Genomic DNA, 13,097 nt, shown 5'->3' on the forward strand with positions numbered 1-13,097 from the left:
CTACAGGGCTTGGACGGGAGCTTTGGGCGTCCACGCCAGGTGGCGGCGCTCTGCGGGCATAGGTGCACCGTGAGCGCCTTATCCACCGGGGGAATCACCATATAGCCCCTGGCCGCCCTGCCATCGAGGGTAGTGAGGGTGGGGGAACTGAGGAATCAGGACCGGGCAGTAAAAGCTGCCCCCCACGATTTCGTCAGCTCCTCGTGCACTTCCGGGAAGAAAGGCACTAGAGCGGGGCGTGGCTGCTTTGAGCGGCCCATCATCTCTGCATCAGCCTGTGACTGGGCAATCGTCCCCGAAGGGGGGAGCCCAGCTAAGGCTTCTGCGTCCGACTGGACAAGCCCGCTCTCCGATGCTGCACTCGAGAGCTCATCATCTTCGCGGGCTCTGAACAAGAGGCCAGACTCATGAAGCGGACTCATCCAGAAGCCCGATCAGGGCAGGCGAGCGTGCTGGGGAATGGGAGGTCTGCAGGGGGATACCCGGCAGAGGCGATCCCATTGGGGTCCCCAAATCACCCCCAGTGCTAGCCACGCTGCCCTCAAACCCGTAGGTAGAAGGAGCGAGGTGGGGAGCCGCTGGGGTGCAACGTTGCCATGACCGCAACGTTGCCATGGTCATGTTCTCGCAATGAGAACATGAACCATCCACAAACGCTGCCTCCGTGTGTGTCGCGCCCAGACACGAAAGACAGCGATCATGACCATCTGAAGTTGAGTTAACGACCGCAACCAGGAATAACACACAATCGGAAAGACGTCTTTAATAAGACGCGTCTTTAAAAAGACATTCCGTGTGTGCCGCTCTTTTAGAGAAATAATCTCTTTCAGAAAATATACTCTCGTTTTTCTGCCGAAGTGCCCAGGGGCGTTCTCTGCAGTGCACCAGTGCAGAGGAGGGAGAAGCCGCTGAAATGCTCTGTCAGATCCAGCAGAGGTGAATGAACAGTAGGAATTCAGCTCAATGAGCATGACTGTTCGGCTCCGATGAGAAAATCTGAATGAGTGGTTGCATACCAGCTCCTTTTATACCCGTATGTCCGGGGGAGTGGCATGCAAATACCACTTGCCAATTTTCATTGGCCTTTTATCAAAGACCAGAGGTGTCTCGGGCTCCCAAGAGTGACCCCTAGTGTCACTACATCGACACAACGTCAAGTGAGTGACAGATAGGGAACATGTCTGATTTTGCCTAGGGCACCATATGGGTCAGAACCGCAACCCCAAATCTTTATGCATTTCTATAATGGTATTGGTAAATATGGGGGCAGTATACAGTATACAGTAAAGTCCAAGACAAATGTTAGCCAGCGAAACATTAACAAAAACTTACTTAGTGCACTTTAAAGTTAGTGGTTTCTTAAAAAAAGATTGCACATAGCAGTTTTAGGATGGTTCAGGAGAATAATTTAAATTAAGAACATTTAAATTCATATATGAAAAGGCTTCACATAGAATAATGAATTATTGCTTTATTTGGGTGCACCTCTTTGAGTTCACCCCAGCCTTGCTCTATTCGGCAAGCTGCCCCCTCTCAACACTTTGTCCATGCTCCTGTCTCCTGCATCACAGCTCCAGGCTTGATAAAGATGGAATGGGTCTTACAAGCCTGCTACACCGTGCTACACATCTCGATATGCCAGGCTGATAATCTGACACTGACAGCAGTCCACATGAGAACAGACCTGTTGAAAAGAAACTTCACAAATTAGATCTCTTTAATATCTTCTTCTAGACAGCTCTGAAATCAAATGGAGACTTTTGCAGAAGTCTACTGTATCCCGCATCTTAGAAATAGTAGTGTAAATCTTGAGCAATCTGATGCTTCAATATGGGGCAAAATGCCTTCAAAACAAGACGTTTGACGGTCCGACCGCCCCCATCAACCGTTTTGCCATCCGTTCAGGGTGAAGAGGGTCCCCTTGAGCATCTTGCTGCTAAAATAAGGGACAATAGGCATCCTGGCTAATACAGGACATTTGGCAACCCTAGTGCAGGCTCACGGTCAATGGAGTATATTTTGAAAGACTAGAAAGCTTGACTGTGTGTGAGATGTAATCAGAGGTGAAAAAGTTTAACCTTTACGGTATATCAACAGATTGATCTCACAGTGAAATCGGAAACATTAAGTTGGCTTTTCTTTAGATAAAATCGGTCTGTGCTTACCGATATTTGAAACACTGCCCCCAGTGGCCAAAGCAGTAAGTATTGTTGGGCATATGGGCATGTGTGAGCTCCATTATCTGAGTGAAAAATTAATGGAGGGGCACTAAAAGCGAGTTGTGAATCGAGTTGTTTTCAGCTGTACATGCTGTAATATTGTAATATAATATGTATTAAAATAATTTTTAGATGTTAAAAAGTGCAAGACCATACAGTATGTTGAATGAAAGTTTAATAACATTTGTGTGTTTTTGAATTTACATTAACTAATGATCTGTTAAGCTTTATGTAATATAGTTAAATTAATTAGTTAACATGAACAAGGACATTATCTCATTCTTCTGACCAGTATTGTGTAACATTACTTTTAAAAGTATCTCGCTAGAATATTGTGTTACTCCTTAAAAAAGTAACTAAATTAATTAAAAATGTATTTTTATGGAAAGTAAAGAGTTACTTTACTTTTAATTACTTTTGTGTTACTTTTTTCTCATAGCCACTTTCTCTTCAGCTATGCTATGCGTTCCATACAAATAAGCCATGCATTGCATACAAGAGATATTACAGGTCATGCTAGCTACTGTACAACATTCATGTCAAAACAACATAGTAAACAAACAGATATTTAGAAAGTAGGTCTTCACATCATATTTATAATAAAGAATCAATAACATGAATATGCATGATTTGTTTTTCCATCAACATGGCTGCCAATATGAATAAAGCAGCAAAATCCAACACTTGAACCTGCATCATATATGTCATCATGTGCTGTGCCCATCGACAATGTCAGAGTCAACTTAAGATTCAAATTTTCAGATTTTTCAAAAGTCATGATAAAATTCAGTGGGGAATGTCAGTCTAACATGTTCAAGGAATAAGTCTGATGAACAAATGAATATTTTTCACTTAAGTCATCTCAGTGCATGCTTGTTTTGAGCTGATTCACAGTGCGTACAGACGCCACTGGTTGATCACATACAGCTTCAAAGGCTCATTTTGATACATTTTGAATGGAATAGTTTTTTATGCTATCAAAATGTCATAAAAACGGTTTATTTCATGAATCAAACTACTTGTTTATTATAAAACAAAAATGTAGAATATTTTTAGAAACTAAGGCATTTTCTCTGCATACACAATCGATGTAGAACGTTACTTGGAGCCACACTGATCCAGAGTCAGCTTTTTCTTTAGTGAGTAGTTCACCCTGTGTATCATGTTGTGGCCAGTGGGAGACTAGTCTTATAATCCCAATGCCTAAACACGTTTACTGATTTTTTAATACAGTGTGTATTAACACATGAATCGATCGCGTTTCCATCAACCGAATGTTCACCTCATATTACACTCATACACGACATGTGCATGAGCGTTAGTGAGTTGATTGACAGGCGATGTATGTATCTAAAAGATAATTGGCGGGACTTCCTTTCTACATCCATTGACTGTTGGGCACCAGAGCATCTTGGTTGGGCGTTTCAATTTTTCCCATTAATTTAAACAGAAATGACTCGTCTCTGCTAAATAGTCTCTGGCCTCACACTCTATATAACTACAATGCCCATCATGCACTACGTCTCCTCCCTGAAGTTTGCACACCGTTACTCCTGATTTCTCGCAATCCAAGGAAAGTAGGGGTGTACAAAAGCAACGCGTTACTTTACGTATAAAGTAACTCAGATATTATGGTCTAAAATAAAAAATTATGCGTTACTTGTTACTCGAAAAAGTAATCTGATTACGTAACACGCATTACTTTTAACGCGTTAACCCCAACACTGTTTCTGACTATTAGAATATACATTAGCTAATGATCTGTTTAGCATTATATGTTTGTTAATTATTTATTAATGAAAGTTATTACAGGATAAAGTGTTACCAATACTTAATATGTAAGCACATATTAGCTAAAGATACTTCATATAAAGTGAGACTGTTCATTTTTTGTTTGACATCAAACTTCCTGATTGTCCAGATAGGCTTTTAATGTTAATATTGGTCTGTTGTGAAGGGAATCCCTCTCTGATCACATCAGTTGATTTTGTGTGATAATAAATGACAGTCTCATATAGCTCTCAGACAGGAAGATGACAAGTACTTTACTAATTTCCTCTCTGCTGTTATGGTGCTCTGCTGTACACATCCCTGTGGATACAGAAATTAATGTATTGTGTGGCATTGATTGTGTAGCTATGGTGTGATAAATATATCACGGCTTCTGCGAGCACTATCGAGCGAGGTGGCATGTATGAGTCTGTCGCGAGTGAGCGGGCAGACAAGGGGCATTGTTCACTAGACAGGTGCCCAGCTGAGAGCAACAGCAGCAGCCCTGTACCACTCGCTGTAGGCAAAGGCTGAATGACAAACCAGTAGTAAACACACAGCACTTAAAACTAGAATTAGGGCTGCACAATTAATTCAATTAAATAAAAATCACGGAATGGCCTAGTGTGATTATTAAACTGAAAGAGACTTAATAAAATAAATATATTGTATTTAAAGTGAGTGGTACATTTATATGTGGGTAATTATAAAAATCCTGCATTATCTGCACATTTTAAAATATTAAAGGTTGTGTATATGTCTGATCAGATGCAACAGATGTTCATTAAGGCAGTGGGAGGAAAATAAATGTAACAATACTTCTTTATTCCATATTATTTACAAGAATAAGATGGTGGGAAAGAACTGAACATGTTTCAAACTCACTCAGAAAAACTGATTCAATTATACACAAGATACACACCTTTAACAAACAAAAACATCTGTTTGACAAACAAATGCCTGAGCCCAAAATTCCGAAAATTCCATTCTGTGCCAGAATATGATATTCCTATCCAAATTCATATTATATTCATATTCATATAACATCACACACCTGAACTGTATATACCATATTGAAGAGAAGAACTAGGACTTTCAAATGATATAAATATATGTATGATATTTAAGGCGAATCATCCTTTATCAATAAGATTTCACACAGCAATTTTTACAAAAATCTTCTCCGGCCACCATACTTCATCAGACAACTGCATTTTCAACCATTTTAATTACAAGCTAGAGGGAAACTTAGAATGTATGAAATATACCTAATTTTGTGGGCAATGTAGAATAGCAGACAGATTAGAAATGTATCGTTTAAAAGTTATGATCATTCTAGTGATTAGTGGGAAAATGGGGGAAAAAAAAAACATTTAGAATGTTAAGATACATTTCACATGACCTCTCCTCAAATATTCCTTTTGAGCACCTGTAATAATAAATTGAGATTGCATCTGAAATTGAAGGACACAAACACTGAAATATACAATTTATGTGTTCAATAAAACACACACTTTATTTAATTTGAACATTAGAATTACGAATTACACAGCAAAACATACAAAATCAAACTTTCGAACTGTCTACAATAAATACATTTTGAATAAAGAGTGCATGAACAGAATATATATCAATTCATAAATACTCAACAACTGCAATACCTGTGGAGAGAAAAGAGGGAGAAAAGAGGGGAGGGGGAGGACGACAACACCAGTAAACACAGCCCAAACTAGGCCTCTTCGCGAAACTGGTCACACTCAGCTGAGTGCCAAGACTGAAAACAGTTCCTATCGTGAACCAAGCAAAGTCTTTTGCCATTACATTCCGGCACACAACAAGCTACTTTAGTTTTATTTTCAGTCCTACTTTTCTGATAACATAGCTAACATCTCTTAGAGGACTCTTCAAATTTAGGGACATGGGCTGTGTGGAGTGATGATGAAGGAGGGACTACAGGCTTTAGTGTATGCAAAGGGAAACTTGCGTGATTATCGATACCTCCCAGCTGATGAGCCAGGTTTTCTCTGAAATCTATCTGGGTTAAGTTCACCGGTCTACGCTAATCCCCTGGTGCCGCATAAATGTGTTGCCATTCCTTAAACAGTATGAAACTACTGACGACGGCAATGTCTATGAAGTGGAAAAAAAAAGTCTTCCACCACTTCTGAGTTTTTTGTAGGACGTCGTAAGATTTTAGCATTTGGTCTGACCTATCAACACCGCCCATATTTTTGTTATAATTGCTCATTATAACAGGAGGCTACTTCTTTTGTCCAGTCGCCATCATTTTTTTTACAAACCTAGTAATTCCTAAGGTGATCCTGATTATCCTCTGTGGTAGGGTCTACAACATGTAGAGCTGCTAATAGAGCCTTGTAGCGGTCACGCAACATAAATCTCCTTGACCACGATCCCTGAAGTGACTTGCTTCCCCAATGATGATGGGAATCAGGGAAAATTGAAAACCCGATGTAAATAAGCAACCCAAGAAATTTGTAAAATTCATCGGGGGTCACCTCCATCCAAGATCCTTGGTAGCTGGAATATGACAGACAGTTTAGGACGAGCTCCCACCCCTGACGGTTTGTAAAGCTGCATATCTCAGCAACTACAGCCTGATTAAAAAACAGCATGAAAAAGTCAATTTCTCGCAACATCACATTGGAGGTTGACCGCACAGCCTGATGTCAATACCGAATGGACGGCTAGGCTTAAATGGGAGAGGTTTTGGTGCCTGTGAATCGATGTCAGAGTACGAGGGATAAGAAACAGAGTCAGGGAAGCGTTTACGCTTTCTAGCTGACTTGGGACCTGTGCGAGAATGGCTAGCCGTACCCAAAATAATAAGAGTAACAGTGTTAGTTAGTGTTACTGTGAGTTTCAGTCATATGAGAAATAGAAACAAACAATACATACACATTCATACATACGCAGTTGATGGTCTTGGCTGGGGATCAGGTTCCATCTCATCCTCCATCTCCTCATGATCCGGGTCTTCCTGCAGTAGTTCCTGGTCCAGCAGATCTTTCTCCTGTGTGCTCATGCCCTCAAAAGCAGGGAGCCATAGTCTTTCCATCTCTACAACCGAAAGTACACAATTGGTAGCCAGCAATGCGTTCTTCTCAAATCCATATGCTGAATAGTCACCAAAGGCTTACAGACTAAGCAGAATGTCCAATTGCAGATAGCCCTCTCACACTTTCCTTGTGAACAGAAAGCTACACACAATCTAAAAACATGTCTGTGTGATGGATGGGTAACGATATCTGCTAAATTATAGAAAGATACACTCACAGAAATATTTAAGCCTATTTGTAAGATTTATTTAATTTAATTGCATATAAATTTCCATTAATTTGCATTACATAGTTTTAATATAAACAAACTTTGTTTATATTAAAACTATGTAATGCAAATGAATGGAAATTTATATGCAGTTAAATTACATAAATCTTACAAATAGGCTTAAATATTTCTGAGTGTGTCAACCATTTTTTTTTTTTTTTTTTATTACAAGGGAAAATCAACAAGCTAGATATCTTATCTAACTAGCAGGTCAGTTTCCAGGCAGGTCTGAACAGCATCTGCTCTCTGCCTCACATTACTTCAGGCGGATTTTTCACAAGCGACAAAATTGGCCAAAAAAGTTGATATTGATGTTTCGCTAAACATTTACATAGTATTGCTAGCTAATGTTTATTTAGCAAGTTTCACATAAATTTGCTTAAAAATAGAGGCTAGCTGCCTGTCCGATGAACGCCGACGGTCATGTAATTTTTTTCCAGAAATAACTAGCGTTACTCCTACAAATAAATGCTTCGTAACAAAAACGTTTTGACTTTCAACTGACAATATTGACAGCACATGTTAAATAACTTGTCTTACCTCAAAAGATCGCCTCAGTTTTCAATCTGAAGCAGTAAAAAAAAAAAAAAAAAAAACATGAATAAAAACAGTGACTTTCATGCAATTCTTACCAAATAGTGAGCATTTTATCGTACATGTTATAAAGGCGTAATAAAAAATAAAATATAATACAAAAAAAGCCTAATTCATGATTTATGTGACAATGTAGCAAAAATAAACTCTTATAGTGAGAATAAAAGGAGGGATTATGTCATTTTGCTACAGGCCGCTTTGTGTTTATATTCATTACTGTAATGTCTTGACTTACTTGTTTTGTAATGTTGATGTCAAAATAATGGTGCTATTTCGAGTGCTGTCCTAACTTAACTAGTCCTAGTTACCTAAAGTCCTCTACAAAAACACTTTTCAGATCTTCATGCTCATTCACAACATACTATATATCATATAACAATGCCTGATGACCATTAAACTACACTGAAATGTATTGACATAGGTTTCTAATGTTGGCAACTCCTTAATAAATGTTTCATATGTGTCCCCTTTGCATTAAGGATTATTTTCATAGGCTATTAATGTTAAAAAAAGAGTGTTATTAAACATTTATAACATGTGAGGTAAAAGGGCTCACTATTTGGCAGGTATTTCATGAAAGTTGCCCTTTTTATTCATGCTGTTATAACTGTATATGAGTGGTTTATAATGCATTTGTAAATTACTTATTAGTCATTCATAAACCCCTTTATAACCCCCTTGAAAATTGATTTCCCCCATTACATGCAGCAAATCAATATTAAGTCTCTGTTCTACATATCTGTTTGCTTCTCTATCATTATGAAAGCTCTGTGCTTTAGTGGTGAATTTTTAAATATGCAGGAATAAAATTTCTGAATGCAGCATAACTATGTAAGATTGAACCATACAATTTAAAAAAAAAAAAAAAACTAGCCAAACTTAGAATTACTACTAATAAAATGAGGTCTAATTAGTCTTCAATCTGTCTAAATGTTGCATTTCATAATACAAAATAGAAAAGAGAGATTTTGTTGCTTTTACCGTAAATTCACAAGGGGCGGGTGTTTAAAAAAATGTATCCCCTTTTCTCCCAATTTGGAATGCCCAATTCCCATTACTTAATAAGTCCTCATGGTGGCGTGGTTACTCACCCCAATCCGGGTGGTGGAGGACAAGTCTCAGTTGTCTCCGCTTCTGAGACCATCATTCCGTGCATTTTATCATGTGGCTCATTGTGCATGACACTGTGGAGACTCATGCACCCCATTGAGAGTGAGAACCACTAATCGCGACCACGAGGAGGTTACCCCATGTGACTCTAACCTCCCTAGCAACCGGACCAATTTGGTTGCTTAGGAGACCTGGCTGGAGTCACTCAGCACACTCTGGATTCGAACTCGCGACTCCAGGGGTGGTAGTCAGCGTCAGTACTCGCTGAGCTACCCAGGCCCCTGGGAGTTTGTTATTTTAACTTTTAGTCTCTCTTCCTGTTTAGTTTGTGAAATTATATACTGTAAGATTCATTGACAGGAAATGCTTTAAAATCCTAAATAGGCATTTGTTCCATCCATCCCCTATTCATTTACTCTCATCATTCCTGCCTTCACTTATTTTTACTTTTCATATTCCAGTCCATGTCAAATTTTACTTTCAGTGGAATTTGACAGAGATTACAGAAGGAATTGGCCGTTTTCTTTGTAAGGAGGTTCAGGCACAAAATTATATTACTTAATACACCAAATTATATAATACTTATACATACATAACATATATGTACCAACACATTTTTTAAAATCAAAAGTTTAATATATTATCATTAGTTAATGCACTATAAACTAACTTGAACTTACAATGAACAATTGTATTTTTATTAACTAGCATTAACAAAGAATAATAAATACTGTAAAAAATTATATTCTTCAATGTTAGTTAGTGATACCTAATGCATTTACTGATGTACGGATGCAACCGTATTTAAAGTGCTACCAAAAACCTTTCCACAGTATTGTTTTCTATTACACACATCCTACAAAACAGAATGACAGTAATAACAAAAGAACATGCATAAAAGGTAGGCATTATACAAGAACAACTATTATTGTATTCTTATTACAATAATATTATTATTGTAATAAGAAATAGCTCAGTATTGCTATACACATTTAATTACAACAGTAGACAGTAAATGTATCAAGTGTTTGTGGCAGTGAACTGCTTTTATTCGTGCTGTCTTGAGGGATCATTTAAATGATGGACCTCCAGTGAGTGTAAGTAAAACATTGAGCAGAGCTTTACTCTGACATATGGTGAGTCAACAGGGGCAAACTGCTGACTGACCCAAGCAAAACACTTCAATCTCTCTACACTGTGCTTCACTGCTCCCCAGGGCTTGATTGATTGATTCGCCAGCCAATCAGAAAGCATCACTCCCCATCACTAAAGGCATCCATTTATCTGCAGCCTGTCAAGCACACTCACAAAGGGAAAGCTGTTATGAAGCTAGCACTCTATAACATCACATCTGTAAAGAACCACAATATTTATTTATTAAATGCTTGCATGATTTCAGCAAAAAAAAAAAAAAAAAAAAAAAAAATCTTTGACATTATATAGTTTGATGCCATATCTTGATTTCCTATATTTGTATGTTGTTTTATTTTTTTTTATTTTTTTTTTAAACCCACTTGTGCAATACAATATTTCTATTTCAATTTAACATTGCTCCTCAATGCCAGTTTTTTTAAATTATATTTTTTTTACAGCTGTTAACATGGTGTTTCTTGTGTTTGTCTTGTTATATGTCCCGGTCACTGTATTTTGTTTCTTCTCCTTAAAAAAAAAAAAAAAGGCAATAAACCAGCTTTCACTTTCACTAATTTCAAAATGAGGTAACAATAAGTAAAGTGCGGTTCTAGCACACATACATTTTTGAAGTTTTTATTTTTTTATTTTATTTTTTTGCTGAGCCACCCTGTATACACACATACATTTGCATAATGCATATGTAAATAATAATAATAATAATAAAAAAAAGTGTAATTAGTAAAACTGACTGTTTCTCTCATTCTCTCTGTTTCTTTTAGGTGGGATATTTGAATCGATCGAAAGTGGTCCATCAGGTGCTGAAGAACTTGCCTTTAAGTTTGCTTTAAATACTATCAACAGGAACAGAACTTTACTGCCAAACACCACACTAACATACGACATCCAAAGGATAAACATCCATGACAGTTTTGAGGCCTCCAGAAAAGGTAAAGCTATCTCCAGCTGTCTTCAGGGGCCATAGATGAACAGAGAGTGATTATAGTTAAGCACGTGGGATATATATATCAGGAGGGACGTGGGCTTTACATTTAATTCATTTAACCGCAGGGAGACATCAGTAGCTGTCTGGTGCATAAACACAGAGAATTGATTTGTTTCAGGTAATGAGTCAGAGGGGTGATTCAGTGACCTGCTGATACCCCTGAGACACATACACACACTACAGTCGTCTGTCATTTACACACTGTGGAAACATCTGAATTCTCTTATAATGATTAGACACTCCATTAGCTGATGCCACTGTTAGCACAATTTCTCCATGTAAGTTTGTTTAAAGATCACAGAGATACAGATTAAAACAGTAGTTTTTCAAAACGAAAATTATATATATATATATTCATTTACTTTTATTGATGATTATATATATATATATATATATATATATATATATATATATATATATATATATATATAATCATCAATAAAAGTAAATGAATCCAAAGCTCAATGTTAACACTGTTGCAATACATATTAATATACATTGTTACTATTATTTTGGAAAATGTAATTAAGCTTATGTTCCCACAGTATGGATTGGACTCTGGTGTTGTTATTATCAAATCCAAAATAGTTTTTTTTATTCACCAAAACAAATTATTATTATTATTATTAAAAGGATTATTTAATATGGTGATATTTTGCTCTTGGAAGTTAGAGTAGTTGAAATATTATATTTGAATTAGTTAATGTTTTATTTTTTTTACTTATTATTATTTCCACAATTGTACTTAATATCAATTCATCATCCTGTTTTTCAGATTTATTTTCATTATTTTTTTATTATTTAAACACAAAATAATAAAAAAATGAAATCATAATTTAATATCTCATATTTATTTCATTATATTTTATTATATTTATACACTCTCAGAAAAAGAAAAAAAAAGTTCAATTTAAGGTATCTTTTTATGTACCTGTAAAATGTATTACTTGTTTTGGGTACATAATTGTAGCCTAAGGACCTATTGTCCTTTTTTCCTGAGAGTGTAGATTATTTTAAACAGTAATACTTAATATTGACTTAAATATTCTAAATATTGTATTGTTTTTCACTTTAAATAACAAGAATACTTAGTCAAACAAAGATTTAATGTCTCATATTTATTTTGTTATATTTCATATTTATAGTTTATTTTAAACTATGATATTTAATTTCGATTCATCATATAATAACAGATTATATTAATAATAATAATTCATCATAAAATAACAGATTAATAATATTCCTTCTGAATATGTTATTGATTTTTTCTTTAAATGCAAAAGTACTTCAGATCAAATAATAATTTAATCAATGTCTCATATTTATTTCATTAAACTTCATATTTATAGTTTATTTCAATCAATAATACTTAATATCAATCCATCCTATTTTGTCTCAGATTTATTTTATTCTAAATATTTTATTGCTTTTTAGTTTAAACACAAATACACTTTAAATCAAATCATTCAATGTCTCATATTTGACTATGTTTCTGTCTGCAGCTTGTGACCAGCTCTCTCTGGGTGTGGCTGCCATCTTTGGCCCCTCCCACAGCTCCTCGGCGAATGCGGTACAGTCCATCTGTAACGCTCTGGGGGTGCCGCACATCCAGACCAAGTGGAAGCACCAGGTGTCCGACAACCGCGACTCATTCTACGTCAGTCTGTATCCGGACTTCTCCTCCCTCAGCAGAGCTATTCTCAACCTGGTGCACTTCTTCAAATGGAAAACGGTCACTGTGGTTTACGATGACAGCACAGGTGAGTACTCGCTCGTTTATGACTGTGATTTCTCTCCAGCGGTGTGTGGGCAGACTAACCCTTTGGCCCTGACTGTGCACCATTCCCTGGTCTCCGTCTGGTCTTCAGTATGGCCAAACCACCCTGCTTGACAAGCTCTGTTAGAACAGTCGGAAGCAAGTG

At 36.8% G+C, this 13,097-nt stretch overlaps 1 protein-coding gene across 1 annotated transcript in view; it reads left to right on the forward strand.

Annotated features, from left to right (window-relative positions):
* The window catches only part of LOC127453870 (glutamate receptor ionotropic, kainate 2-like), a 335,184-nt gene that overhangs the window by 79,117 nt on the left and 242,970 nt on the right, over window positions 1-13,097 (forward strand). Inside the window, exons 2-3 of the mRNA XM_051720611.1 lie at window positions 10,952-11,119; window positions 12,678-12,935. Of these exons, the coding sequence (XP_051576571.1) occupies window positions 10,952-11,119; window positions 12,678-12,935 (426 nt within the window). The remainder of the gene's footprint in view (window positions 1-10,951; window positions 11,120-12,677; window positions 12,936-13,097) is intronic.

The sequence above is a fragment of the Myxocyprinus asiaticus genome, chromosome 16 (genome assembly GCF_019703515.2).
Source record: "Myxocyprinus asiaticus isolate MX2 ecotype Aquarium Trade chromosome 16, UBuf_Myxa_2, whole genome shotgun sequence".
Lineage (NCBI taxonomy): Eukaryota > Metazoa > Chordata > Actinopteri > Cypriniformes > Catostomidae > Myxocyprinus > Myxocyprinus asiaticus.